Source organism: Chroicocephalus ridibundus, chromosome 5 (genome assembly GCF_963924245.1).
Source record: "Chroicocephalus ridibundus chromosome 5, bChrRid1.1, whole genome shotgun sequence".
Taxonomy (NCBI): Eukaryota; Metazoa; Chordata; class Aves; order Charadriiformes; family Laridae; genus Chroicocephalus; species Chroicocephalus ridibundus.
Window position 1 is genome coordinate 48,705,007 of NC_086288.1, and position 27,227 is coordinate 48,732,233.

At 43.5% G+C, this 27,227-nt stretch overlaps 2 protein-coding genes and 1 non-coding gene across 4 annotated transcripts in view; 1 reads left to right on the forward strand and 2 right to left on the reverse strand.

Annotated features, from left to right (window-relative positions):
* Window positions 1-797: 797 nt before the first annotated feature.
* On the reverse strand, window positions 798-23,374 carry PTCD3 (pentatricopeptide repeat domain 3). Of its 2 annotated transcripts, none has more exons than XM_063337300.1 (24): window positions 23,234-23,374; window positions 21,949-21,998; window positions 20,813-20,852; window positions 20,406-20,451; window positions 19,609-19,677; window positions 18,865-18,969; window positions 18,310-18,433; window positions 16,453-16,571; window positions 15,631-15,704; window positions 15,192-15,279; window positions 15,030-15,090; window positions 14,489-14,571; window positions 13,696-13,840; window positions 12,578-12,628; window positions 11,575-11,658; window positions 9,358-9,386; window positions 8,728-8,831; window positions 7,557-7,635; window positions 7,373-7,463; window positions 6,109-6,194; window positions 4,787-4,935; window positions 3,884-3,925; window positions 2,232-2,390; window positions 798-1,535 (listed from the first exon to the last, which is right to left on the reverse strand). In XM_063337300.1, exons 1-24 carry the CDS (start codon window positions 23,326-23,328, stop codon window positions 1,442-1,444), a joined length of 2,067 nt encoding a protein of 688 aa, XP_063193370.1. In that variant the 5' UTR covers window positions 23,329-23,374; the 3' UTR covers window positions 798-1,441. The 2 variants fall into 2 exon arrangements, with proteins under 2 accessions (XP_063193370.1, XP_063193369.1); XM_063337299.1 differs by having other exon boundaries at window positions 15,631-15,716.
* On the reverse strand, window positions 14,812-14,953 carry LOC134516775 (small nucleolar RNA SNORD94). Its single transcript, XR_010071430.1, has one exon. It is a non-coding gene; the product is annotated as a small nucleolar RNA SNORD94 (small nucleolar RNA).
* A 44-nt stretch (window positions 23,375-23,418) lies between the features above and the next one.
* The window catches only part of POLR1A (RNA polymerase I subunit A), a 35,099-nt gene continuing 31,290 nt past the window's right edge, over window positions 23,419-27,227 (forward strand). The window contains exons 1-4 of the mRNA XM_063337293.1: window positions 23,419-23,615; window positions 24,788-24,992; window positions 26,702-26,851; window positions 26,943-27,050. Coding sequence (XP_063193363.1) covers window positions 23,539-23,615; window positions 24,788-24,992; window positions 26,702-26,851; window positions 26,943-27,050 — 540 coding nt within the window. The 5' untranslated portion in view covers window positions 23,419-23,538. The remainder of the gene's footprint in view (window positions 23,616-24,787; window positions 24,993-26,701; window positions 26,852-26,942; window positions 27,051-27,227) is intronic.

Below are 27,227 nucleotides of genomic sequence, written 5' to 3' on the forward strand. Positions count from 1 at the left end.
CTTTGATTCAACCACGAGAACTCACGTAAAGACCAAGCTCCTTCCTTCTCTTACCTTTCCCTTAGTTCTTATCATCAGTGGAGAAAGATTGATCAACCTTCCTTAGTGCTCACTTGCTGAAATGAGTAACTGTAGCTTTGTCTACTCCCTGATCCAGTTTTAAATTGTTGGTACAATAAAGCAAAGAGCATAACACCACCTCTGAAAGCCCTTTATCTTTCATCTACCCCTTAACCTGTACTCGTCCCACGTTGCTGGAACAGGCATGTTTGCTTTCTAGAGAGAATCTCGCCTTCCACCAGCTTTCCTGGCCAGCCACTCCTGTAACGGGAGGAGGAACACTGGACTTTCAGCCTTTCAGCTGTAGTTTGTTCTACTTCTAGAAGCTGTTATTTCCCAAACTCATTACTGAATTATCCTCAAGCTGCTTTCCACAGCAGTGTGCTCTTACTTGTCCTGCAGCATCATACACATCAAGGTTTTATTTTTCACAAAGAGAATCATCTGTTAACTACGTTTCACTGGAATATGGTTTAATCCTCTTTTAAGAGGATTTAAGACCATTCTTTACCTGTTGAAGTAACTACCTCAAAAAAAGGCAGAGAAGAGCAGCACAATGCTGTGAGGGCCAGTTAGCTGCAAGCCAGAGAACAGAACAGCACAGTCATCTGTCTTGCCAGTCCCCTCGTTAGCTTTATTGCTGTATTCTGCATGAACTTTACTCGCTCTCTCACAGAGCAGCCGCAGCACTTTGTAATCAACGGGTTTTGCTTAGGGATTATCAGAATACAGCTGTATTTAATGTCAGACATTTATTAGATGCAGTCTCCAGCTGTACAAATTGTAGCTTTGTAACACGTACAGTCCAAACCCTGTCCCAAAACACCGAAAAGGATGACAAATAACACCACAGGTGATGAGTATGGCATTACTTACAGTGTTTACATTCAGAGTAAACTTGATATTTAAGTAGTTCATTAAAGTCAGATGGAAAGGAATTAAATCTTGTGCAGGTTTAAGTCACAGGAGGTCCAAGGGAAGTCCTGCTCAAGCTGTCAGAGTCTTGTACCTGCTGGGCAACGTCCAGGAAGCAGCACTCCTCTCCCGGCAGCCCTCCAGTACCTCAGCCAAGCTGCTCAAGAAGGCCACAGCTGCCTGGCAGGAGCTACCCCCTCTCCAGGGAGCGGTGTGGAAGAGGCTCTGTTGGCGTAGCCCACGCTGAGTTTGAAGTTCGCAAGAGTGTTAAACGGAACAGCTTCTAGCTTGCTCCAACGAGGACAATACGCAAGCAGGTCCTGTATCAGAACGCTCTGGAGTGCTCAGCAGTGCTGCAGCACCTCCCAGAAGCCAACCCTGCAGTGATTTCACTTCTCACAGAAGCCTCCTGGTGTAGAGGAAGTGCTCGCTCCCAGTTTTCCCACGGGGAAGGCAAGAGGGACAGCTAGTCACGGTCACTATCACGGTCACTATCGCTGTCACTATCGCTGTCACTATCGCTGCTGTCGCTGTCTGACTTGATACTCTCCAACGTCTTCCTGCAGATGGAAAACAGTCCAGTAATCAGTCACCTCATTGTGGCTTTTGCTTGAAGAGAGATGCCCAAAACACAGGGTAAACACCCTCCAAAGAGAATATTATGGGCTGTCTGCAGAATACGGTCCACCCAGCATTTGGTAGAAGCGCACCCCCCCTCCTTTTGGAAAAGCAGACTACTTCCGTTACCCAGAAAGTGGTGGGCCAGCTGTCAAGTGTGATGGACTTCTATTTATTCATTCCCTTGGACCAGACCAGTAGCTCCTAACCGTGGTCCTCAAGGCTAAGCCCATCATCTGAGCTTGGCTGCATCAGCTGAGAAACCAACCATGGTGTACTGAAGATTGACCGTGAGCCTCAGAACCCATGAACCACATGCAGGGCCATCCCGTACCACTTCCCTGCTTTTATTAGCCTGAAATCTGCGTCTTCTAGGTGGCCAGACCCAGCTAGGGCAAGATTCTGGGAAAGAAAGGTGAAAGCAGACCTGAGCAGTGGAAAAGGCTAACCTCATCACGGAAAGTTACCTCCCCCTGCTCTTAGGTGGTATGGATACAGCATGGGATCAAAAACTGAGGGGACAATTGTTCTGAAAGTCAGCGCTCTGCTGCCTTGGCAGAGAAACCTTTCCACAGGCTCCCCTCAACCACCCAGTCTATGATACCCCTTCAGCTGTATCATGAAGTACTCCAACTTACCTCTGCTTTTCAGAGAGTTCAAATTCCTTCTCTGTTCTGCTTTTGAGCCTTTGAGATGAAGGAAGACCGAGGGACGCTGCCAGCTTTACCAGCTTAATTGCCTCATCTGGGCAATTGGTTTGTTTAGCACAGGCGAAAAACTCATCCATCACCTGGTCACTGCAAAAGCAAAGGCAAAGAGCAACTGTTCACCGGGGCCCAGGTAAGGTGGTCATTAACTTACAGCAGGTGCTTCAGAGAGGGAGAGGAGATGACAGATTTTTCAGATCACTCAACCAGCCCAATTCTGCTCCTGACAGAGATCTCCCCTCAGCCTTGACCCCATACCAATGTGATGCAGTTGGAAACTCCTATCCTAGCAGAAATACTTCTCCTTGCACAAAAACAAGGCAGCAGCTTACTGCTCAGGATAAGGCTGCCAGGATAAGCCTAAATAACCTTTCCCTTTTTACAGTCCCCACATCAGGCCCTCACCCTCTTTTACGTGGCTGGCAGAGGTAAAGCAACAGTGTACAAGCACTTTAAATCGAAGGCACTGGGAGCCACTGACAGCTGGCTCTGCTCTGCCAGTTCCATTTCATGTCAAAGTGCTGGCTCTGCTCCTTCGCCACCTGCGACAGCTGTTGGAGGCACCTCTCCCCTTTAGGCAGGGAAACAAGCAAGTGTCTGCAGCGGGTGCTGCAGGGAGCTTGGCAGAGAAGGGAAGGAAGTGAACCAGAAGAGACTGATCCATTTGGAAATAGCAGGGACGCTGCTTTATTTCCCATCACATTCATAACCCATGGCATTCACAAACCACCAGCTACACCATGATTTCAGAAGAATTCTTCTCCTTTCCCCATTCCCCACTTTGAGACAGGGGTTGTGACGTGGCTTGGCAGTGTCAAGGCTTCCTTGGGCCACGCTAGCGGCAGTCTGCAGAGCCGAGCAAGCACAGAACGCCACTAACAGCTGCCTTTGGTGCTGCACACCCTCGCTGGGCAGGCAGCCAGAAAACACTGTGCATCTCAGTGGAATTCCCATCTCCAACATCAGATTTAAAGTGTTCACTTCCATGAGCAGCAGCAGTTTTTTGGTGCTTTTTTTGTTGTGGTTTTTTTTTTTAATGCATTGCTATTCCTTAGAAGTTTTCTACTTCAAACAGTATTTTTTTCCTCCAAAATCCTGAGAAAAGCTAACTGTTGTAGCCTAACAGGGTACCACATAAGATTTAGGGTTTGACTTCATAAACTTGTCTTCAGGAATCCAGACGCCTCTGAAGCCCCTGTGCTTGGTTAATAGCATTTTAGAATTTTTTTTGAGCGCACGGGAAATGAGATGTTTTCAGGAGTCCTGCTTAGACTGATTTCTAATGCCAAGTTAATCAGTGGCACTGTTCTCCATGTCCCAGAGACATTCAGTGACATCTCAAGGATCCACCACTTAACACCCTCCCCCCCAAGCTTTGCATTTTCAACATTTTTTGAGACAGAAAGGTCTTGGAACATATCAGTTGGATAAACAAACACCCGCGCTCACAGGGACAGACACACACAAACTCACGCTCTGGAAATAACAAAGATATGGACTACTACTGTTGGTTATAATAGAAATGCAAGATTTCAGCCAAAGGGGAGACTCGGTACCTGAAGTCAGAACCTAAAAGTACTCACGTAGGAATCCTATTGATTTGCTGGAAACGCTCCATCATGCTCCTGTTCAAAAGGAAAAAAAAATAATAAAACCCGCCAGAAAACAAGGGAACAGACAGCTATTAAATCTCTTGGATAAGCCGCTGATGAAACACAGGCAAGCTCCGTTTCGTTAAATGATCTTCCCCACAGATCTGAAACAAATCCCATGCCGTGTTCTTGCAGATGCAATGTGTGCCAGCTAACATAGTTGATTAAACACAGAATGTCTTAACTAGTGCAGAAAAACTAAAAACTGTAGCTGGTGACAAGTTTACTTTAAAAATATTACATGTTTTTAGAAGGGTACTTGCCACTTCTTTTTTTCAAATGAGCCTGTCCAAAGAGAACATCTGTATTTATCAGAAAATAGCTCAGAACCTTAAATGGGAGGCTAGATATTTTAACCTCTATTTCAAGTTGACAGCTGTAGGACAGTAAACTCTAGCTTCTGAAGAGTACTAAAAATAGTCTCTTTAGATTTTTCATTAGGATTAATTGTAATTAAAAGTTTAATTAAACTCTAATTAATCGCTTTAGCAGTTTAAATTTCAAAGGCTACTAAAAATTAGAAAATGGGAAGCTGTAGGAAATTAGCAGTGAAGTGATAACCAAACCCTACCTTGCCAGAAGCAGACGTATGATACTCGAAGCCAGTTGCTACATTAACTTCTAAACCATTTTAAAGTTAGACAACTGTAACTTGGTGCCAAGAATGAACAATAAAATTAAGGAAAAAAACCCCATCACCTTCCTAACAGGACTTATCCCCTCCCTTTGTCTGCACTGGCGTTCCAAGGCAATCAGTTGTTAGCTTTTGATTTTTGTGATTAAGCCTTGAGTTAGTGTCCGCAAGCCAAGAGCTCAGGACAGCCACACACATACCAAGCGTCCTGGGTTCTCCCAACCCTGGAAAACAACAGAGCGACGTGGCCCAGCGCACTGCCTGTCCATTCTAACAGGGCCTGCTCCCGCCCGCTTTGCTCATGGAAAGCTTTGATGTCTTCAGCACACTTGGCAAACGCCAGCTGAATCTGTGAAAAGATTGTGCCATTAATCCCAAAACCTCTAGAATTAACATATCCCTTTCAGTGCAATTCTTCCTACAGGTCTGCCCCGTATGTGATTTAAATTTGTGAATTAACAGCGGTTACTCCTGGCAGAAAAATTTCTCACTTCTGTCAGGACAGTTGTCCCCACTAGGCAAGCTCCAAGATGGCTTTGCAGGGACAGCTGTATTTACAGACCTCTGCAGGACGCATTAACCTTTAACCCTCCTCAGGATTGAGAAACCAGTTACTGCAATGACATCTTTGGCAAAAATCCCAGAATTCTGTCATGTGCTTCCCTGGAGATGTGGCTGGCTGGGCTGGATTATTCTTCCAAACCCTGGTGAGGATGTGATCCTCTTCTGTGTTAATTTGAGGTTTCTCTATAGGTTGAAGACAATACGAACGGCCTAGCAGGCCTGGATAAGCTCACACAGATCTGGACATTTATAAGGCATATGCACTGGAACTGGACCTCTAAGACCGAAGAGGGACAATAATAGAGCACTTAAATGCAGTCTGTACGCTGCACACAGAAACGGGGAGACATCGCTACTCTTTTCACTGAGCTTCTGTGTACTTGTTTTGGCTAGGATAGAGTTAAATTTCTTCATAGTAGTTTGTATGGGGCTATGTTTTGGATTTGGGATGAAAAGTAACAAAGGGATGTTTAGCAGTGCTTACATAGCCTCAGGGCCTTTTCTGCTCCTCACACCGCCCCACCAGCGAGCAGACTGGAAGTGCACAAGAAGCTGGGAGGGGACACAGCTGGGACAGCTGACCCCAACTGACCAAAGGGATATTCCATACCATATGGCATCACACTCAGCAATAAAAGCTGGGGAAGAAGGAAGGAGGGGGTGTTTGGAGTAATGGCGTTGGTCTTCCCAAGTAACTGTTATGCATGGTGGAGCCCTGCTTTCCTGCAGATGGCTGAACACCTGCCTTCCAATGGGAAGCAGTGAATGAATTCCCGATTTCGCTTTGCTTGCACGAACAGCATTTGCTTTATCCATTAAACTATCTTTATCTCAGTCCACGGGTTTTTGCACTTTCACCTTTCCAATTCTCTCCACTGTCCCACTGGGGAGGAGTGAGCGAGCGGCTGTGTGGTGGGGTTAGCTGTTTACTGGTGTTAAACCGTGACAGCTTCCTTACCTCGTCAGGGTGCCGCTCCCTGCTCATCAAAGACAAGAGCTCTTCCAACAGGTCATTCCTCCTACTAAACCCCAGCTGCTTCATATCTGTTTAGAGAAAGGCAGTAGTCAGTAGGTGTCACCGGTACCCTCTGCTCCCAACTCCTGTTAATGTGGTCAGCATAACACACACCACCTTGTGAGGCCAACGGCCATTCTGTGTGACCGAGCTGCTCACGTATTAGTTCCCTTTCCCTTCATTATCAGGCCCCGAAGGCTCTGTGCTCCAAGTAGACGAACCAAACAGATTTCTTCTTTCCCTCCCTGTTGGCCTCAAGATTCATGGGTGCCAGGCCAACTACTCCCTTCCTTAATGGCCTTCAAGGTCCCAAGCACCTGGCCAAGCCGGTGGTGGTGATGACCCCATCACAGCACAGGGAAGGGAACAGCACACACCGCTCTGTCTATAAAATCAAGTAGTTACAAGTACACCAAGTGGCAACCTGGACCCAAACTGCTGCTGGACAGTGAGACCCATGACACCCCGGTGGACAGGGACACTCCCACCATCGTCTGCTTCCTCCCAGGACTGAGTGGTGACTTGTATTCTTTTCTATGTTTTTTGAGTCTAGATTATGACTTTTATGTTGATAGAGCAAACCAAATATCAAGATTTGACCTGATCTGCAGAGGGTCCAGGTGATGAGAAACCATAAGCTAAGTGATGCTATAAAATTCCGCCCTACACTAGTCATAAAACTGTACTACACCGGTTCTGCTTATAGGAATCCTGTGCTATTTCAATTATAAATGCTATGCTAATGATAAAATCCCCTTTAATTGTAACTACAACTTAGTGCTGCCATGATTTTGCCAAGGATCCCTAAAAGAACCTGCCTGTCCCCTCAGTGTTGGGTGACAGTAGGATATTTTCTGTGTGCTAAACCCTGTATCTGCATTGTCTCTTCTTTTTAAGGGGCAAAGAACAGAAGAATAATTTAAATGAGTTAAACCTGGGCTGCTGGTTAAGGTACCACTCTCTGATAAGCATTCACTTTTCCAAGACACTGATATTTAACTGTGACACTGCCATGATCTCTCTGATAGTCTGTGCTTTCCCTAATAGAACAGCCCCACCACTGCAGCAAGGAATAACATCCCTCATGCCAAAGCACCTTATCACGGCTATTCTGAGCACTGGGAAATTTCCCAACTACCTCCCACTTTGCACTTCTCCTGACTTTTATCAAACAAACTGTCTATGTAGGCTTGTGGCTATCACCAACCTTCCCAGACTGAAGGGATCACTTCCAAGTGGTTGGCCGCATCCAGTGCTTGAAGGAGGTCCAATATGTTTTTAGGAGTTGGATAGAAAACCTGAAGAAGGAAGAGAATCGCTTCAGTGAACTGTAACTGTTCCTTTTCTCCATACTAAAGCTTTGAGGCTTGCTTACCCTAATACACACTTACCGAAGGGGACATTTCTTTGTACCATTTCAACACAACATCAATTTGTTCCATCATACACAACAACGAAAAGAATTTTGACCTACAGGAGGGAAAAATGTTCTAATTCAGTAATGATTAGATCCACTAAACCATAGAGATGCACCAGCAAGTGACTTCTGATCAGATTTGTATTGCAGACCGTGGAAATTTCACTGTATGATTGCAATACTCCGTACAATTAAAAAAGCAATAGCGTTTTTTTATGAGACAACTTAATGCTGATACTAGGTAATTTGCAGAATTACTAAGTGGACCACTGGATTTTAAAATCTTGAAAAAATGTAATCTCCCTGCCTGATGCCAGGTTTGAGGTATCTGAATCTCTCTCAAATGCAACCTCTGGTTAAGAACCACTTTAAGAAGTGAACTAAATTAACCTTGTTACTTGTGCAAGTTTGCAATAGAAGCCTGGGACCTTGATCCAATGCACTGATTAGGAAAAATGTCCCTACACCAAGAAATTAATTCCCATTAATTTCCCCTGATTTATTTACAGGCTAAATAAGGTAAAATAATCCAAACCATCCCACGCCTGAAAGTGCATCTGATTTTCATGATAATTATTTTTCATGAATTTACAGGAGCATCTCTAGTTCCAATGCATAATTAGGCTTTTCTTCAAATCAGTATGTTTCAAGTACTTAATTGCATTCAGGGACTGCAGCACTTAATGACACTGGTGAGTATGTTTCAGAGGCCATGACTGCAGTATCAAATGGTGGAACTACATGGGAGTTTCACGGTGAAATACACCTGCTGCACTGCAGCCTCTCTCTACAAAACCATGCAGAGAGCTAGGTCTGACCTGTACACTATTTCGGTGTTCCCTCCTAAGCTGCCATCCTAAGTGGACAACAGGATTGTAGAAAATACAACTGCTTGGTATAGTTACTGGATGGGTATTAAGCAAAACTGATGCTCCAAGAGACTTTACTTCAGTTCGGGCAAAACCACAAACTGAGAACAAATCCCAAGCTATCACTGTTGATAGAGGGACCTAATTTCCAAACTGCATATAGGATAACCAGCTGGTGTTCAACAAAGCATCCTTCTGCACAATGTCAGAATCCTGGTTTGTATTCAAATTGACAACAGTACACAAGATGCTGAATATAAGCGGCACTTCACTCACCAGTAGGCATTTAACTTATCCATGTCCAAGAATTTCCAGTTGTCTCCCTTCTCCATTACCTTATTTAACCGATAGGCAAGCTTGATATCCTTAAGATCACAGCACTGCAATAAACCAGTCAGATTTTAAAGCTACCAAATATAACACTTAATACATCCCTCTGAGACTCACTTTCACAAAGGTATAAAGAGTACTGAGCTGCCAGCAAACACTTTTAACAGAACGTGATTCAGTGCAGTGACTGCCTAAGCATTTTGTTTAGTTGAGGCAAATGCGTGCCTCTCCCAGCTGTCCAGAGCTTTCTAACCTAAACCGACACCTTCTGGTACAGAGACTGTCTGACCGCTGGAGTGTCACTAGAAGCAGGGGCAGGGCACAGAAGACAGGGACGTACGCAGCTGCCTCTAGCAAGAGATGCACCTACCACAGGCATGCGAGTTACTAATTTAGAAGGCATCAAGCAAAGAACTGAAACACTATGGAAGAAAGTTACAGGAGGTGATGAACACAAGTGAACAGGGGAAAGATATTGAAAGCTAAATCTTGTGTGACAGGCTGGAAAACTCACAGGCAATTCTTAAACAGCTGGAGGGCTCAAAAGAATTCTGACTGCAGGGAAGAGGTACTTACCGCTTGCATAGCAGTGGCAAAAAAGTTGGCTGGAAAGGGAGAAAATGGAGTCCGTTAGCTTCAAACTTTCAAGGAGACATATAGCAGCTCATTAACCCAGCCTCCCAGAGGACGGACAAGACATGTTCAGTTAGAAAGCTGAATTTGTAGCTCAGTTTGACAATGTAGCAGGGATCTTCACTTTCTATGTAGAGACTCTGCTGTGACATGAGTTTTGCTAGCCAGTGTTCTGGAAGCTATGCTGCCGTGCTTTTGGAGACAGATTAAAGCAGATGATCTGTTTGACTTTAGGCAGTTTTACAAATACTTCATTCTCTTGTTTGATGCAAGACAGCATTATTTTTTTGTATCCTGCCTGTTAGACAGAGGCAGCCGCATCACTCACCTTCCCTATTACTCCAGTGCAAGAGAACACATGCAGGAGACAGGCGTTCAGATAGGTTACCCACCTCTTTAGCACACCCCAGAGCTGCCCAAGAACATACAACTGCCACCCAAAAATGTCTCCTTTCATGAGGCTCTGACTCTGGTTTCTGTAAGTGACATTTCAAAGCAGCACGGAGACTGATGCTGCCTGAGGGTGGCAAAGAAAGCCACAGCGGGAGGGAGGACAAATTACCCTGCTCAATAGTTCATTTAATTTGTGAGGTGGGAATTGTGGATAGGTGTGTTTGGTTTTTTGAAGGGAACGTAAGGGCACTGGATGCTATCAGAGACTGAAACAATGGCTAGTTGTGGGTAGCAAAATAGAGGGAAGAACTGTAAGGCAAGTTACTTAAAAGTACTAGGTAAAATACACACCCCCCCCTTCCCTTGCAAAAGTTAGTTAATTTATTAACTAAATACTTTAAAGTCGGAAAAAACATTTTTGTGTTATTCAGGTGCTTAGTATACAGTTCAGCTACAGCCTGCAGAATCCTCTGGGCCAAGGAAAGGCCTTGCAGGGAACACAGAAGTTTCTGAAGGTAAGAGTTAGTTCACATACAACAACACACTAAGGAAAAGAAGCCTCAGTTTTCTTCAAAGTATCAACCTGAATTCTGCAAAAGCAATTACCAAAATAGATAAGGATCCCACACTGAAGAAGAGCAGAGAACATCTACATACCCATTTTGCTTAGACAAAGTGGCTTTGATACAGTCTTACGTGAGCAATCTCTATTTTTTAAACCACTGTGTAGAAAAGCTCATTCAACTCCCGTTATTCAGGGAAGCCTATATCTGCATGTCCATCGTTACTGCCTTCACTAATAGTGGTATTTCTAAAAAGTGCGTGAAGGAGCAGAGTAGATACAGTCACTGGCTATGCTTTTGGCAGCAGCTTAGAGCCAAAGCAAGAAATGGTGTAACACACATAGCAGGTCAGAAGGAAACAAAACAGGTGTACAATATTCTATTTCCAGGCTTCTATCCAAGGACAAAAAAAAAATTGTGGGTAGGATAATCTAATATGCTACTACGACATAATATCATAATTATCTTTTTCCTTTAAATGGCCAAAAAAAACGTATCAACTCCTGACTGGTTTCCTGAAGCATGCACTGTAATAGCTTCTTCATACTATCATATACAGAATTGTCAGCTGCTGGAGTGGCTTCTGACACGTTGTTCACACCACGTTGTACACAGCACAGCTAACAGGCCCCTCTTTGCCACCCCTCTTCTTCAGATTGAAGCGGTGTCTACTTCTGTATGTACAAAAAGGCTCTGAACATCCTAGGGCAAAGTTGTGTACATACAGATGGCAGAAAGATCCAGCGAGATGTGGGATGTTCAGAATCTACCCTTTCACAGACCCAAGCTTCAGTTTTGCATGAAGTTTAATTTCATGCAATTTTCTGACAGGATTAGGACGAACTAGAATAGGTACTCACACCACACTACAACAAAAAACAGACGTGTATCATTTCATGAAACTGCTAGCAGATGTTTCTCCTTAAACTAGTCTTGTGAACAGCCTTGTGATTTTTACCCTGTGGGACTCAAATACTTGTTCACAAATACTCCTACTTCCACACAGTTGCCAGCATACCAATGCATAGCACATCTTCCCAGCACTGGAATTTGTCCCTTTTTGTTTCCAAAAAGTGTCAGAAGGTGCTGATACAAGCAAGCTGCATGCATTCTTTCTAGTGGGATAGGACTACTTGAAATTCCCGAGGTACCTTTTCACCCGAGCTTAAACAATGCAGATTGTCAGAAACATTGAAGTCCATACCGTCATCAGGATCCTGGGGAATGAAAGTCCTCTTTTCAACGTCATCTAGTACTTCAAGGATGATGCCTGATGAGCAAAGATCAACTGTGGGACAAACAGATAAGCAACATCACATCTCAGTTGTACTATATGCTTCATTAGTAAAGAGTGTCAGCCTGCAAATATACTACAGAAATGGAAACATGCACCACGATTTCAAACAAGTGTCAAGATTCTTCTATCTCTATCCCTAATCGTGGTGCTCCACACCAGCTGCAGTTTTATTTGCCCTAAAATTTGCCCTACTATTGTCTGATTTCCACAGCACAACAGGGCAGATTAAGAAAGATACCAGTACTTTCTAGTAAGGAATCCAACAGGCTTGAAAGTTTGTCTGTTAGAACGTGGCACTGGAAAAAGCAATGCATTTCATAAACAAAAAAACCCCAACAAACAGAAAGACTTCAGAGCAGCTCCTCCACATTTGTTATAACACAAGGACTGCAGTTATGACTACTGTGTCTATTTTCGTGTCCACGGATTTTTGGCTAAAGGATCTCAACAGTTGGGCTCCTGCCTTCTGACACACCTATATTTCAAGACAGCTCCAATGCACAGAACTGTTGCAGAGAAACAGAATCCCTGGGCAATTTCTTCCCCGTGAGTGGCACAGTCTATGTAATCACAGGCGCTGGAGTCAGATCCAGCCTCCAGAGAGACTGAGTAGCATTTGCTTTTTAGCTTTATCAACTTGTGGCCACAAATGAAAAGGAAACAGGCTTTCTTTCCAGTTCTGTCAGTTCTCAAAACATAAGGACTCTTCCCTCCCTGTAAGAGGTTATGAGCTTCTGTAGCTTTTTTGGCACTCAAGCAGAATCAGACTGTACAGGTAACATTAAGATTGCACACATTAGAAGTTGTCTTTTAATCAGTAAATCAACTGCATTCACCCATCACATTGGGAAAGTATTTAAAGCAGATGTTAAAAAGGACACATTCATGTACAAGTTGATATTGCACCTACCGCCTCTATAAAATATCGAGAGAAGATGATCATACGTTGCAAGGCTAGGCTCTGAAAAGCAAAAACACTCAAGTTACTTTAACATTCTTGGCTGAGCTTTATGCCTGAGCTCTAATTCACAGCCTCCATCCCTTCCAGTGAGGCAGCATGCATAAAGGTACTCAGTTCTCTCCTCGTCCACCCTAATGCTGGACCAGACCTCATGTACACACGTTACAACTGGGAGAGATGATATCTGACAGTGGACCACCAGCTGTAGCATGATATGGCTATGGGGTGAGCAGTCAAGCTTCCCTGCTCCAAATTGAAAACAGAAATATTTCATAGGTAGTTTCCCTTCTGCTCATGAAGCTATCTTTAGCGTATCAACAAGCATGTTACTGGGGCAAAGCACATTCCACAAGACATCGAATTGGTTGTGCAGATACTCCCTGGTTTTGCAATGTTTATTGACATCAAAACCCATCATCTACATCAAAAGCTTTTTTTTTCCTGTAGAAATGTAGATACATCGACCTGAAAAGGTTTGGGTGGCTTGTGAAGTAAATCTCCTTGATCTATGGGAAGCTAACAGACTCAGCTGACTGCTACAAATACACATTCATATTATTCACTATTTCTACAGCAGTACTACAATAAGGACCCAGTTGAGAAAGAGCATATAGGCCAGGACACACTCCCCCACTGCATACACACACCTGTCCTTGAGTAGCTACAAGTAACTACAGGTAAAAATGTAATGATAAACATACTCCTAACCTAAAAGACTACAGCATCAAAATGCGTCACTATTTGACCTCAGGGACTAAGTGCACCCGCTTTACTGTAATTAGTAATCAACACTGAACAAAGACTCAAAAGATGATGATTCAATTTGAAATCCACAGACACTGGCTTGCTGAGTGGCCACAGCTCAGTACTTAAGGATTTTTACTTCTCAGTTCTCTTGCAAAAGGACACAAATAGTGAAGTTGAGAACACAGTGAGAAATGCTTTTTTCCACAAGCCTTGGACTTCTTCCTTGCAATTAGGAATCACTACGTTGTTTGCTAGTGAACTCTTAAATTAGCAATTCTGGAGGTGGCACTGAAATATAATAATTAGTATGGTTGTCTTACCTATATCAAGTGCTTCCATTTCTTTTATTACTGATAAAGACATACTTTTGCCTAAACCACCACATCTTCTCAGAGTCTTCAGCAAAGCATTGAAAGTTAGCAGATTTGGCTGCACTTCCTGTTGAGCCATGTGATTCAGGAAGACCTTAAACAAAACCCCCATCACACGTTATGGATCACAGTTCAGCTTTCAGTTAGGTATACATGCATTTCCTTAATCTAATCCGTTTCACTCCCTTCAAGTGAATGACTCTACCTCAAATGATAATTTTTTTAAGGGAGCACCATCTAATTTTTAATTAATTTGAGCAAAAAACAAGACTACAAAATTACAACAGATTTGATCTTGGAGAATTGCGTATAGAACATCAAGGAATTTTTTTAATTTATGTACTAATTTTCCTTACTGATGTTATGTCATTAAAACTGAAGCTGCTAATGTTACTCCTCAAAATCTCATTTCTATCACACCAGTTTTTACCTAAAATTGTTTGTTTGTTTTTATCTCCCAGCACAATTTCCCAATTACTTTCTGTCTGGGCAGTTCTTGGATGAGGTACATTCTCACAAGGCAAACCATTCTGCAAGAGCAAGGCTGGATTTTGTACATTTTCCACTCGTCAATGGCTAGTTTGTATGTTTAAACTACTGTACTTCCTTTGCAGCAGATATTAATATCTTTGGGGAAAGCTCTTGTTTTTAGTCTTCTAACAACTGCAAAATTCTACTGATAAAGCAGACCCAGCCCCTACATTCTTACCCCTTCCCCACCTCTTCTGCTCAAACTTCTTACCTTGGCTAATTCCCATCTTTCTAAGAACCTCTCCTTTAGATATGGGACTGCTGCAATCAGTGCGTTGAAGGTGTGCACGTCAGCTGGAAAATGTAAGATAATTCATTTTAACTGACAATTATCACAGAATCACAGAATGGTTTAGGTTGGAATGGACCTTAAAGATCATCTAGTTCCAACCCCCCTGCCATGGGCAGGCACACCTCCCTCTAGACCAGGTTGCTCTAAGCCCCATCCAGCCTGGCCTTGAACACTTCCAGGGGTGGGGCCAATACTTCCAGGGATGGGGATTTCTATATTCTACAGCAACAGCTTATTCTAACATGGCTCAGTTTTTGGCAAAGTCTCATGCAAACCTGTTTCCAGTGAGCCGGCCACATGCCAGCTGCACTGAAACAAACAGTTTGCATTCAGCTCCCATGATCTAGCTGAGGTCCGTACCCCTGCGCCAATCATCACTGCCATGAAACAAATATTCATGTACCCAACAACTGCTTTCTGCTACTTAGAAGACCACAAGTCAAAATCAGGAGACACTTACCCTTGTGTCTTTCATTCAGCATGTCTATGTACATGTCGTAAGCTTTAGCAGAAGCCCCATGCTGCAAAAAACCAAAAACCCGACAAAAATAAACAACTTCTTTGACTGTGTGAGATTTCACAAGCTGAAAAAAGTCCTCCCAGCACTGAAGGATAACTTTACCTTCACCATCCCACGGATCATTGTGCAGTAGGAGTGTGCATTCCTCTCTGGCATTACCTTAAATATCCTTTCAGCGTTGTTGTTCTCCCTAGAATCAACAAACAAGCTGAATGTTAAAAAACTCCATAAAAGATGCCTTTGGGAAAAGGATTCAAACAGGACAAAATAATAGGCTGTACTCCCAAGGGCTGACACTCAATTATACTGCTTGTGATACTTTGAGCTATGCTACAATCACTTGCTAGATTGCCAGCAACACTTTTGAAGATTAGCAAACACAACTAGATCACCATCAACGCTTTAAAAGATTAGCCAACACAGACGTATTTAACAAGTAACATTTGCAAGTATGGGCTGCTATGAAGTCTTTAAGTCTGTTTCATAACAATGCATGTGCACAACCCACTGAATACAGGAATATTCACGACATTTTCCATACCTCCATCTAGAGTCAGACGACTGTGAACCTCTTTGGGATTGTCTCTTTCGAGCCTTCTGCTCTGAAGCGTTCACCTGGAGAGATTTTTGCAGAAATAAGTTTCTCAGAATTCACTACGGTTATGACGAGATTTGGTAACAACACTGACGTTCAGCAGCAATTTATATGCTACCAAAGGTGTTTTTCAATGGGTTACATTAAAATAATTTTTATTATCATGTTCAGTAAGCAATAACTAGATCAAGAATACTGTTTATATTATTAAACATTCTAACAAGACAAATATATGTATTTGTGGAGCTGGTGGGAATCATTAGACTATAGCACATACTCTTTAAAACTCTTTCTCCCTCAACAGTCTTCCCAGGAACAGGAATTGTGCATCACATCTACTACTGTACCCTGCAACCTGATACTCTGAGGTGACACAAGAAGCCCTCAACTTTATTGAAACCTAATTAATATGGTACAGGCCGGAAGAAAATTAACTAGCTGATCAACACTACAGGTACCAGAAGTCTTCTTTGCAGGCAACTATAAAAACAAGGCTGTTAGTGAGAAACAGTTATTTAAACACAGTTCAGCAGAACTAAACCAAGAGAAGGTTCCAGCTGCTAAGTTCAGCTTTATGGAAGCTACTTTTGCTAGCAGGTTAGACACGGTATTGTTTTAAGTGCCGCATCTCTAGAGAACGTTGACTGCATTTGACCCATCTCACACTATCTCCCAGGCAGGCAGTCACAGTACAAAAATTTTGACATCACTTTTATACAGTCCCACTACTTATAAATAAATAAATCGAGATCAACAGGTTTTTCATACCCCTGGTTCCTCCAAATCCTCTTTTTGTTCTTCCTGTTTTTCCAGAGCAGATTCTCCATCACCATAGAAGCACAACAAATCTAAAAGGCTGTTTGTGGTCTCCAGAGATACAGGGGTACCTACAGAAAATAAGGGTGTACAACAGTCACAGGGAAAGTAAAGAACAAACCATTTTACAGCCGTAACGGAAAGCTTTCTAACACCCCATTACACCACTTTGTTCTCTTTCAACGTAAAGGTGTTCTCCAGCAAGTTTGTAAAACCTGAGTATGACACTAATACTTCCACAAACCCATTCATAGCAGGAGACGATTTTAACAGCAAATTAGAGTACCTGCTTTTCTATTGAAGCCACCGAAAGGGTAGTTTTCCTGACCAAGTGGGAGTGGGAAGTGGCAGCTTGCAGCCAAAACTATGAAGCAGAACAAGCCCAAGACAACACCTGAAATTTCTAATGCCTGTCATAACTACCCCTAGGATAAACTCTGCTGTGAAGACCACTTCATGTGTTTCACTTTCTATGAAACAAATTTAAACCCAACAAAAGAAAAGAGCTATTTGATGGAATAATCTCCTTTCCATCTTGCAGCGGATACGAGAAGGTCTCACCTTCCCAGTAAGTTTTCCTCCTTTAGAGACTGTGGCAGTTACAGCTTCCAATTGCTTCCTCCTCATTCACCCATGACAGAGATAAAGTCTAAATTAAGGAGGAGCTAAGAAAGACTCATTTATTGAGGGCAGGTCCACAGAAGGGGCACTCAGCTGGTATGCTACACTAGTCCAATACAGCGGCAAGTGCTCAGCACAGATGCAGTTCATACCAACCAATAAGTTACTGCATGAAGGCCTTTGTGGGCAGAACGGTATCACTCCATCACACAGCATCTGCCCACAACAGGCCCTACTCTACTGCATCACAAATTCTTACACTTTGGAATAGAAGAAAAAAACTCAACACTTTATCATCTCCTTCTTGATCAAGAAATCATTTGTTCTCTGTATCACCAAAGCGACATGGCAGACAAGTGTTGGATAGGGAGGGCCCAATAATTCTGGAGAACCACTTCACCAGATGTCCTGGGTTGAGCAACATAGGACTAACATCTCTTCTAATGCTGGGGAAAACTCCACTTTTGGAAGACTCTAGTGTCCGAATTCATGAAAATACTTACTTTATAGCCAGATAGGCTATATGGGATTCAAGGTTTCAGTGTTTTTGAGCTTTGCCAGGTGCAGGAATGAGGAGTGAAACCTGGGCATTTGACCCAGGCTGGCTAACAGGATTATTTCATACCATGAATGTCACATTCAATAAAAATTAGAAAGTTTGCTGTGTTGTTTCTCTCTCCCTTGATGGCAGTGGTCCAGAGAACTCCTTGCCCCGGTGCCAGATCCCTGAGGCCTTCCTTTCCTCCCGAAGCCGTTGCGCTCGCAGTGTCCCACGTTTGCTGTCCACTGCTGGGAGTGCACAGCTTCCTACTGATATAATTGGCTGAGTATAATTCTTGTATATCTTATATTAGTATTGGGATCAATACTGGTTGTTTATTATTATTGTTAATTATTTATTCTTATCCTATTAAATCTATTTATATTTCCACCCTGGCGTTTCCTTGCTTTTTCCCCCGATTCCCCTTTCTGGGTGGGGAGGGGTCATCAGGCGATAGAATAATTGTCTAAATGACAATAAATTGTTATGGATTTTCTCAAACCATAACACCAGACCAGAGTCAGTTGTGAAAGACAGCAACATAATCATGAAATTGTTTCCATAGCCTGTGCCAGCTACTATGATATTTTTGACACAATTCAAGCAGAGTTCCACCACAGAATCTTGTCAGGTGACCGAGCACATACCTGCTTGTACCAGTTGATCAAACAGGTCCACAGAATCTTTCACCCTTCTGAGGTGGATACGCTCTTTTAGAGCTTCCTCACTCACTCCTTCAATCTCAGGTGTAAGAGTCTCAGGCATCAAACACTAAAAGCAAAGAGTGCGAGTTAGACATGAGCTCAAACCTTCTCTAAACCACTGCTATAACACTAACCAAATATGGTTTCTCTTCACCCAGTATACTGCTTTGGTAATCTCCCGACCTTTCCAGCCTAACAGAAGCAGTACTTTCAGTGATGAAGGACCACTCATCCTGATCTCCCACTTTCATGCTAGGAAGCCAATATTTAAACAACATTCCTTTTCTTACTTTTATCTACAGAACCTGATACGATACTGAATTCCTAAGGAAAAATGTTCACTTCAGAAACATAATGGAAATACAGTACTGCTTTCACAGCTGTCTGCAAAAGAGTTAACAAAACTATCCTTTTATGTTAGTTTTGGACCAGCGTGACAGTTGATTTCACTACCTGACAAAGCACAAATACAACGAAAATGAAAGGCAAAAAGCTTACTGGTATGTTTGGCTCTGCAAAAGTCTTGTCAAAGTACTGAGGAAATTGCTTAATAATGTATTTTGCAGCATTTCTCCCAGCCTCCTTCGACAATGAATATAGACGCTGCATAGGAATGAGAGAGAACAAGATGAAGAAACACAAAATTAAAAGCCTGAGAGAGAAGAAAAACATTTTCCATAACACTAAGCATTCTGATGGGACCAAATTAAACTCATGCTCCATTTTCAACTCTTAGTAAAAACACAGGCACAAAACAGCATTGCAGATAAACATCCTGGTATTTATGCCAATATAAGAATGTCTATTCTTTAAATGAGACTGTAATTTACTTTGTTACTTAGTCAAGGGACAAAGTTCTGTACCAGACATCTGAAACGCTGCACTGGTACCTCATGCTCAAAAGCATCTTTAGAGTTAAGGCACTCAGATCTTTCTCTCCTTGACTGTCATTTCCAAGAACAACACCTGATTCCCATTCACCTCTTTTCCTCAAGTTCTAGACTCAGACTCTCCTTTGCTGTTTCTTTTAAAACTCTTCACACTCTACAGGTGCCTCCAGCCTTCTCAATGACCTCACTTCTGGTACGCAGAACTGAAGTTCTCTTGCAGCCATATCTTTGATTTGCCACAACATCTCAGCTCAGACTTTTGTAATTGAAACTAGGCTCCAATTAGAGTTTTCATAGCCTAGACAAAGGGGGCAAGAGGGAAGCTATCAAGGATTTGAAAGTAAATACTTACAGCATTGGCTGCATTTCTTGGCATAAGGAAAGGGTCATCCTGGAACATATAATGAGCAGCAGTAGGATCCTGTAGAAAGGAGAATCCAGGATTGAAACAGTCATAGTTACGTACACAGGCACGCAGTATCCATATCACACTGCCTCATGGAATTTCAAGCACAATGAACAGTTCCATCATAACCACCACCTGATGCCCATTTTACAAAATGTGTGCCTGTTTGGAAATAGTTAAAAAAGCATTTCCATTATACACACACACGCAGGCTAATATAATGACAACAAAAGGTCCTTACTATAACATAACAAGCAATGAGTGCCCAGCAAAGCAAGCAGGACCACAACTTTAACAGTCTCAGGGGAGCCGAGGGAACCTGCAGGATCAGATTCAATTTCCAGAACCCAAGATAGATAGGGTTAAAGAATGGCATCACAGCATTTACAGTTGCTGCCTAGCAAGAGGAGACACTGATTGCTCTTTGCAAGGCTTACTTTCTGGACTGAGATTGGGAAGAGGCAGTCTGGATTGGGAAGCTGAACTGGTAAAGGAACTTGCTCCTGATGTTGGCAAAAGCCTTATCAAAATATTACAGCTTTCACTTGTAGCTGCAGCTCTCTCACCATTAGAACGAGGTTTTAAAGACATGTGTTGAGCAAAAGTGAAACCTCTGCAAAAAATAGGTGTAAAAGTCCCATCTTTCATTTACGGTCAAAGTAGAAGTAAGAGTTTCCAGAGTGCAAGGCTACTGCATGAGATGGACAACTTAACCTGTTTCCATGATCAATAGAACCACTTACCCTGTTCACGGTAGAAGCCAATGTTTGAAGAACTGCTAGCTTATCCCTAAACATAAAGGAGCTTTGATTAATACTCGGTTACAGACTTTGAACGTCATGCATTACATTGTATGCAGAACAAAATAAGGATTTTCAGTTCTATGAAACAATGGTTTTGCTGCACTCAGAAAATAGCATTTTTTGCAGAGGCAGGGAAACTTCAACTGCAAAAATGGTCTCGGTTTTGGAACAAACAAGGAAAAAGAAAAGACTTTAAGGAAAACCAGAAAAGGACCTGTGTTTCCTGCTACCACTCCTGGAATACAGCAACCTGAATTTTCTTTTTCAACTTTGGTGGACCTATTACATTTAGTGTCTAACAATGATTTTCTTCCAGGTCGACAGATATTCCAGCAGTAAACACTCACCAGGTTTTCTTTCGTGGGAGCACAATTTCTTCTTGAGTAACTGTGAGAAACAGTATTAAAATTGTTATTAGAAACAAACAGATGCCCAAAGAAAACCTTGAACTCATGAAAACTAATGATTTAAGCTGATCCAGCTCAAAGTACTAAAGCAAAGATTTTAAAACCACAGTATGATGCAGGCCACAGTTTACCGAACGGTAATAGAAAAGGCTGACAGGGAGCTTTACAGTCTTGTGTCAAGACAGGATCAGGGCCTTACAGTAAACAAACCTGAGAGGTCGTACTTACTAATCCTCAAAGTGATTACCCATCCAAGCTTCTTCAATCATTCTTATTGTATAATCTTCTCGTTTGAGCCCCAATCTTTACCAGTCCTTAGTTTCCCCGCTCTTAGTCCCCCAGTTTCAAGCTTGCCGTCTCTGCCCATTTGGCTTCTCCAGTTCAGCTTGTCTGCATACTGCAGCAAAGTGCCCTCTCAAGTTCCTGCTCTGACAGCCTGACACCAACTGTTCAGCTCCTTCCACCCCACAGATCAATCCACCCAGCTTTCCCAGAGAGGAAAAAAGAAAAAGGACAATACCAAAAGCAGCAGCTACAAGCTGTCAGCAAAGCATCTTAGCAAATTAATTCACAGAGGAGTTATGTGGGACCCCCAGAGCCAGGGTCTGTAGAGGTACTTTTCCCACTGCCTCTGTGTTGATGCTTCTGAGCTGTTACCGACTGTCAGGAACTTGTTCCCATGTGCAGCACAGCTCCAAGCACCCCAGCTAACTTTTCTCACAAAACTTCTAGCAGAAATATGGTAAGGAGTACAGAGAAGCAGCAAGAACATGACGGAAACTGTCAGAATTAAGGTAGAAAACTTATTTTTATTTTACAGTCTATTCAGTTTCAAAGGGCAACTGGAGAAGTCATGGAACCGGACAACTGAGTTCATGCTCTCGGAGCACAGAGCTGATTGGTCGTGAGGGTAATCAAGTTAAGCCAGGAAATCACTGAAGACTGGGGCGGGGAATGAAAAAAGGGAAGGAGGGCATTCACTGTCTTTATTTCATGACAGGCTATATTGTGTGTAGATAAAAAAAAAAACCAACAAAATATTTGCAATAAACTAGTAAATAAGACATCCATCGTACCTTCTGAATTTTCCACAGTCTTCCCAAGAGCTGTACTACTGGAAGAGCACCTGTAAACCAGAGTTTTGAAATTATGGTAGTCACATAAATACAGCAAAAGCAGATTAATGAAATTCTGTACTACAGGCCAGAATTAAGTAAAATATTAAAAGGGAAGAAATAACTGGAAATGCTGCACCTTTACTAACTCCGAATTATCATAAAACTCGTATTTGATGCTTCTCTTAAAAGCCCTAATTTCAAGAGACAAGAAGTTATACACAGAAAATCGTATTACGTAAAATTTGTAATTCTTTATTTTTGGGGATACCATGGCTTTGAAGTAGTTTCCCTGCATAACTGCACCTTAGAAAGAAAATCCTGAACATAAATCAGAAAAGACACGGAGTGTTTTAGAGGCAGGATCTAGCTGAAAGCAGTACCTTTTTAAAAAATATTTTAGACATCAGTAGCATTTACACAAGCAGAAGACCCTGAGTCGGGATGCAGGGAAATCAAATCCGTTGAGTTCCACATGCCATCTACAGAGCTGCAGACAGTACACTCACGTAACCACAGCTATACAAGGCACATCCACATACACTTGCTTCTGCTGTACACTGCAAAGCTGCTGCTGTGCTCAGTTCAGAGCCACAGCTCCAAGTGTTTTTTACATTTTACTGCCTTTAACACAAATTAATATTACATGAAAATACTATTTTTTTTTCCCCTCACGAAGTGATCTAACACAACAGCTTGACCGTAACCGCCATTTGCATGTGCTTCCACACTGACCTTGACCCTGAAGGAGACGCCCTTAACGTGCATTCACGCCTCCGTGCTTTACAGTGATACTGCGTAATTATAGCAGTTCCTATGTCACATAAACTTATTAGTTATGATTTTACCAACTCAGATGCGAGTTATATTTTGCACACAGGGTACCCAGAACAGCGAGAACCTTTCATTTGAGGCATTGCCCGAAAGTAACCTCCCACCCCACCTGCTTTTTCGTGTAATCACTTAACAGCTCAAGGTCACTCCCAGGGCAGCTCAGAGCCCACCAAAAGTAGGGAAAAGCCCCCAAAGAAGCGTTCCCACTCCCTAGGCCCAGACCACGCCATGCCACCCCGCACCAGCCTGCCCACCACGCATGCGCACAGCGCCCCGGTTGCCCAGCAACCCCCACTGCGCCTGCGCGGCCTTTCGCGCCTCAATTCCCCAGACACGGCCCCCCCCCACGATTCCCCTACGGCACCGCCGCTGCCCTCCTCTTCCCTCCGCTGAGGGAACGGCAGAGGCTTACCGGTATCGCTCTCGCCTCCCGCCCGGTAAGCAGCACCGCCTGCTGCGCGATAGCACTTGCTGCCAGGAGCTGGCCCCCAGCCGCCGCGCCGCCATGCCGGCACTCGCGCAGTGGCCCCCGGGAAGGAGGGCGGTACCACTCCTGCGGCGGAGGGCGGGGGGGAATCCGCCCCTCTGCCGGCGGTGGTACCGCCCGGCCCCGCCTGCGCGTGCCACCGGGACCGCGTGGTGCTTGCTGTGGCGCAGAAGCTTCGGCGGCAGCAGAGAAGAGCGAAGCAGCGGCCGGGGATAAATCGCTCGTCCGCCATGAGGCCGCCGAAAGTGGTGCCGTGGCGGCGGCTGGTTGGTGTCTCCTTCGGGATGTACACGGCCGAGGAGATTAGGTGAGGAGCCACGGCAGGCGATGGGTTGTCCTCTTCCCCCGCCTTGTGGGTGCTGTAGAGGACTACAACTCCCGGCGTGCCGCGCGCCACCACGCCGACAGGCCTTGGCGGGCTGTGGACGCGCGGCCTGCTGGGACATGTAGTCCGGCTGCGCCTTGGCCCTCAGCAGCCACCGGGATGGGGGCAGCTGAGTACCCCCCGATCGTCGAGGGTTGGGGGCTGCTGAACTCTCTGTGGGGCTCTCAGACCCATTGCGTATCTTGGGGCCGCTGGGGGTTTTGGAGGAGTAGGGAAGGGCTGTGGGGCCGGGAGCGGCTCCTTGTGTGAGGCTGAGGGGGGCAGGGGAAAAGGGCCTGTGGGGGGACAGGGAGGCGGCCCTAGCTCTCTCAGGAGAGCCCCTCGCTGGCAATGGACCCAGGGGGAGGACGGTCGTTTCCATGTGCTGTCAGGGGCAGAGGCTGTGGGGTGCGGCATAAACTCGTTCTGGAAGGGCGAAGGCTGCGCCTCTCTCGGGGGGCCTCTCCTGAGGGCGGGGGGGTGTTGGCTTCCCCCCACTCCCTGCACCTCAGCGCCAGCAGGACCTGACAGACCCTGGAGAAGCCCAGTGCTGGTCAGGCTGGTCTTGTTCCTTGGTGGGCACACTGCTGGAAGCCTGGCCTGGGATCTGATCCCGAGTGTCCAGCACGGAAGAGACCTTGCTGGTTTCAGCAAGGGGAGAATGTTCAGGTATTTTAACACCAGCATAACTATCACGGAGCTGAGATCTCTGTTGCAGAGGGGTTTTTGCAGCTTTTTACAGCAGGTCGTCTCTCCTGGAGTTCTAGAGAGCTGTCAGCATTTCTTTAGTGTTGGTGTGATGTGCAGCTGTCATCTGCAGGTGTTTTTGTTGGTTTTATACTTCTCCCATTGCTTGAGAAGACACAGACTTAATAGAATGGCTAAAGATGTAAAAGAAATATTTGCTGTGGTATGAATGGTTGTACTTGGACAATTAAATCAATGGTACAGAAATTCCCATTGCATTTGCAAAGTTCCCTCAGAAAGATGTTTTCATCAGTAAAATGTCATATAGGTAACACATGTCAATGCTAGTTGTAGCATTCAAGTATATATCACGTGCCTGTTTACTGACATTGATTTTCTCTTTTTTTATTCTTTTCTTTCAACTTCAGGAAACTGAGTGTAAAAGCCATAACAAATCCTCAGTATTTGGATAATATGGGGAATCCAGCCAGTAATGGACTGTATGACTTGTCTTTGGGACCTCCAGACTCCAAGGAAGCGTGTGCAACTTGCATGCAGAACTTCAGGAACTGCCCTGGTCATTTTGGCCATATAGAACTGCCTCTGACTGTCTACAACCCTCTGTTTTTTGATGTATGTATGCCTAATTATTGTCTTGCTGGTGAAATGGGTGGTGGTGCTCAAGCTGCCATACAGTTTTTAGCCCTTGAAAACAGTAAAGGTGCCGAGATCTGTCTTCTCTCTAAGTTTATGTGTAATAACATCAAAGGTAGTAGAAAAAGTTTGTTGTGTCATGATAGTTCAATAAAAATAGAATCCTTAGGCTTTGCAAAACATACACTTCGTTGTAACTATTATTTTACTCAATATTGATCAATAAGAGAGGGGGAATGTTGATCACTAAACTATATGACCGACTGTAGGGTGTCATACCTTAATTAAATAGATGGTGCAGTAAAAATTGTTAGTTGCTTCCTTTAAATGACTGCTACAAACTCACATGAACAGCTACCTAGGATCTCCAAGTGCTTTCTGGACATTCAGGGCTTGTTTTTGTTCTAAATAGCTGTGTTGTACATTCTGCCCAGTAGGTCCTCTTATTCCAGAATAAATTCTAGGAAACTGGATCAATGTGGTTAGAACCCAACAACCTATCCAGTAATATGCTGAGATAACGTGTGTGTCAAATAAATGGAACAATATAGCATTGCAAGTTTTCTGTCAGCAGAGAGTTGAAAAATCCTAAGCTATATAAAAATCCATGAGTTTTTTCAATTAAAAAAAAAAAAAAAGGCTGTCAAGATTTCTTCCATCCGCAAGTCAGATACATGTGCTTCTCCTAGCTTTACAACTGTTGCATTTACATGGTATGTGGGATACCTAATGTAGAGCAGAGATATGACTTGGTGTGCATCTTTTGGGACAGGTGTTATAAGCTCGTTTTGAAAGCTACTGGTGATGGTGAAACAGCACATTTCTAACTGCATCATGTGGGTGTTTTTTCAAAAGGTCGTCTTTTAAATGTGAAAGGATTCCTGGCTGTAAGGGTAGGATTTGCCTTGTTTTGGTTTTATGAGAGTTAGATGCATAATCTGATTATACTTTTTGGCTCTTTCCAGAGTCTGAGGAGTGGGGCTATTTACAGAGGAAGATTTATCTAGCCTGTAACAGGAACCTGAGTTGGGATGAATTTCCCCCCTTTTTTTCTCCCCATTTACAGTAGCTGGCTCCTGCATAGGCTACTGAGACTAAAAAACCTCACTTCCAGATGACTGAAGTTAGATGAGGTCCATCCCATTTCTAGTGCTGACCCAGCTCTGAAGTAAAATAACTTCTATTTCGCCAAGGAATAAAACCGTAAAAACCGACAAAACACTGACATTTTTCTGAAGCTGGAGGAGAGTGTGGTTACATGAAGAATTTTGAGGGACGCTGGTAGTACTTGTGACTAAAAGATTTCGTTTTACTAGTGTGGAGTTTTAGGTACCACATTGTCCTTTATGGGACAAACGGTTAGAAGCTGTAATTACAGAGCTATGTAAGAGCAGTCTTAGTCCCAGAGTTGCTATAGGTACGACAGGCTTTTCCTCTTAACCTCTGTATCTGTTACGTAGATGGTCTGCAGATAGTTTCTCTACAGATACAGATTGTGCTTTGCATATGAGTTTGTGTGGTTGTACGAAATATTTTTTTTCAGTCTAATTCTTTATGATTAAATTTCACGATTAGTCTAGTTTCTCAATTACAGTAGCACTTTCTCTAAATTCAAACAAATCTGTTTGCTTGCTTACTGTGCAAGCTACTAAATCTACCAGGATAACTTTTCCCCCTTTTCTTTCCAGAAATTATACCTTCTAATTCGAGGTTCGTGTTTAAATTGTCACATGCTGACGTGTGCTCGAGCTGTGGTTCACTTACTGCTAAGTCAGCTGAAGGTTCTGGAGAAGGGGTTGCTTCATGCCGTTCATGATCTTGAAGTCATTCTGAACAGGGTAAGTACTGTGTATTTCTCCGTTCTTTTTTTGAGTTGGTAGCCCTGTAACTATAGAGCTTTCCCAATTTCTTTTATTCTGTTTCTTTTAGTTTTTAGAGCAATGTGCAGATGCAACAGGTTCAGAAATCGAAGAAGAGTTAAATCGCCACGTTCAGGAAATATTACAAAATTCTCAAATAAGGGATCAGTGTTCGAATGTAAGTACAATCAGCGCTTCTCCTGAGATCTTCGGTTTTGTCCTCTTAAAATAGTAATGTGCTGAAGAAAGTTTGTCTTGACTGTATAAACTCTAGATTTTGTCTTAGAGTTCTGAACTGTGTTATATTTAGAGGGCTTTCTGGTGAAATGTCTGGAATTAAGCTTAAAAAGACTTT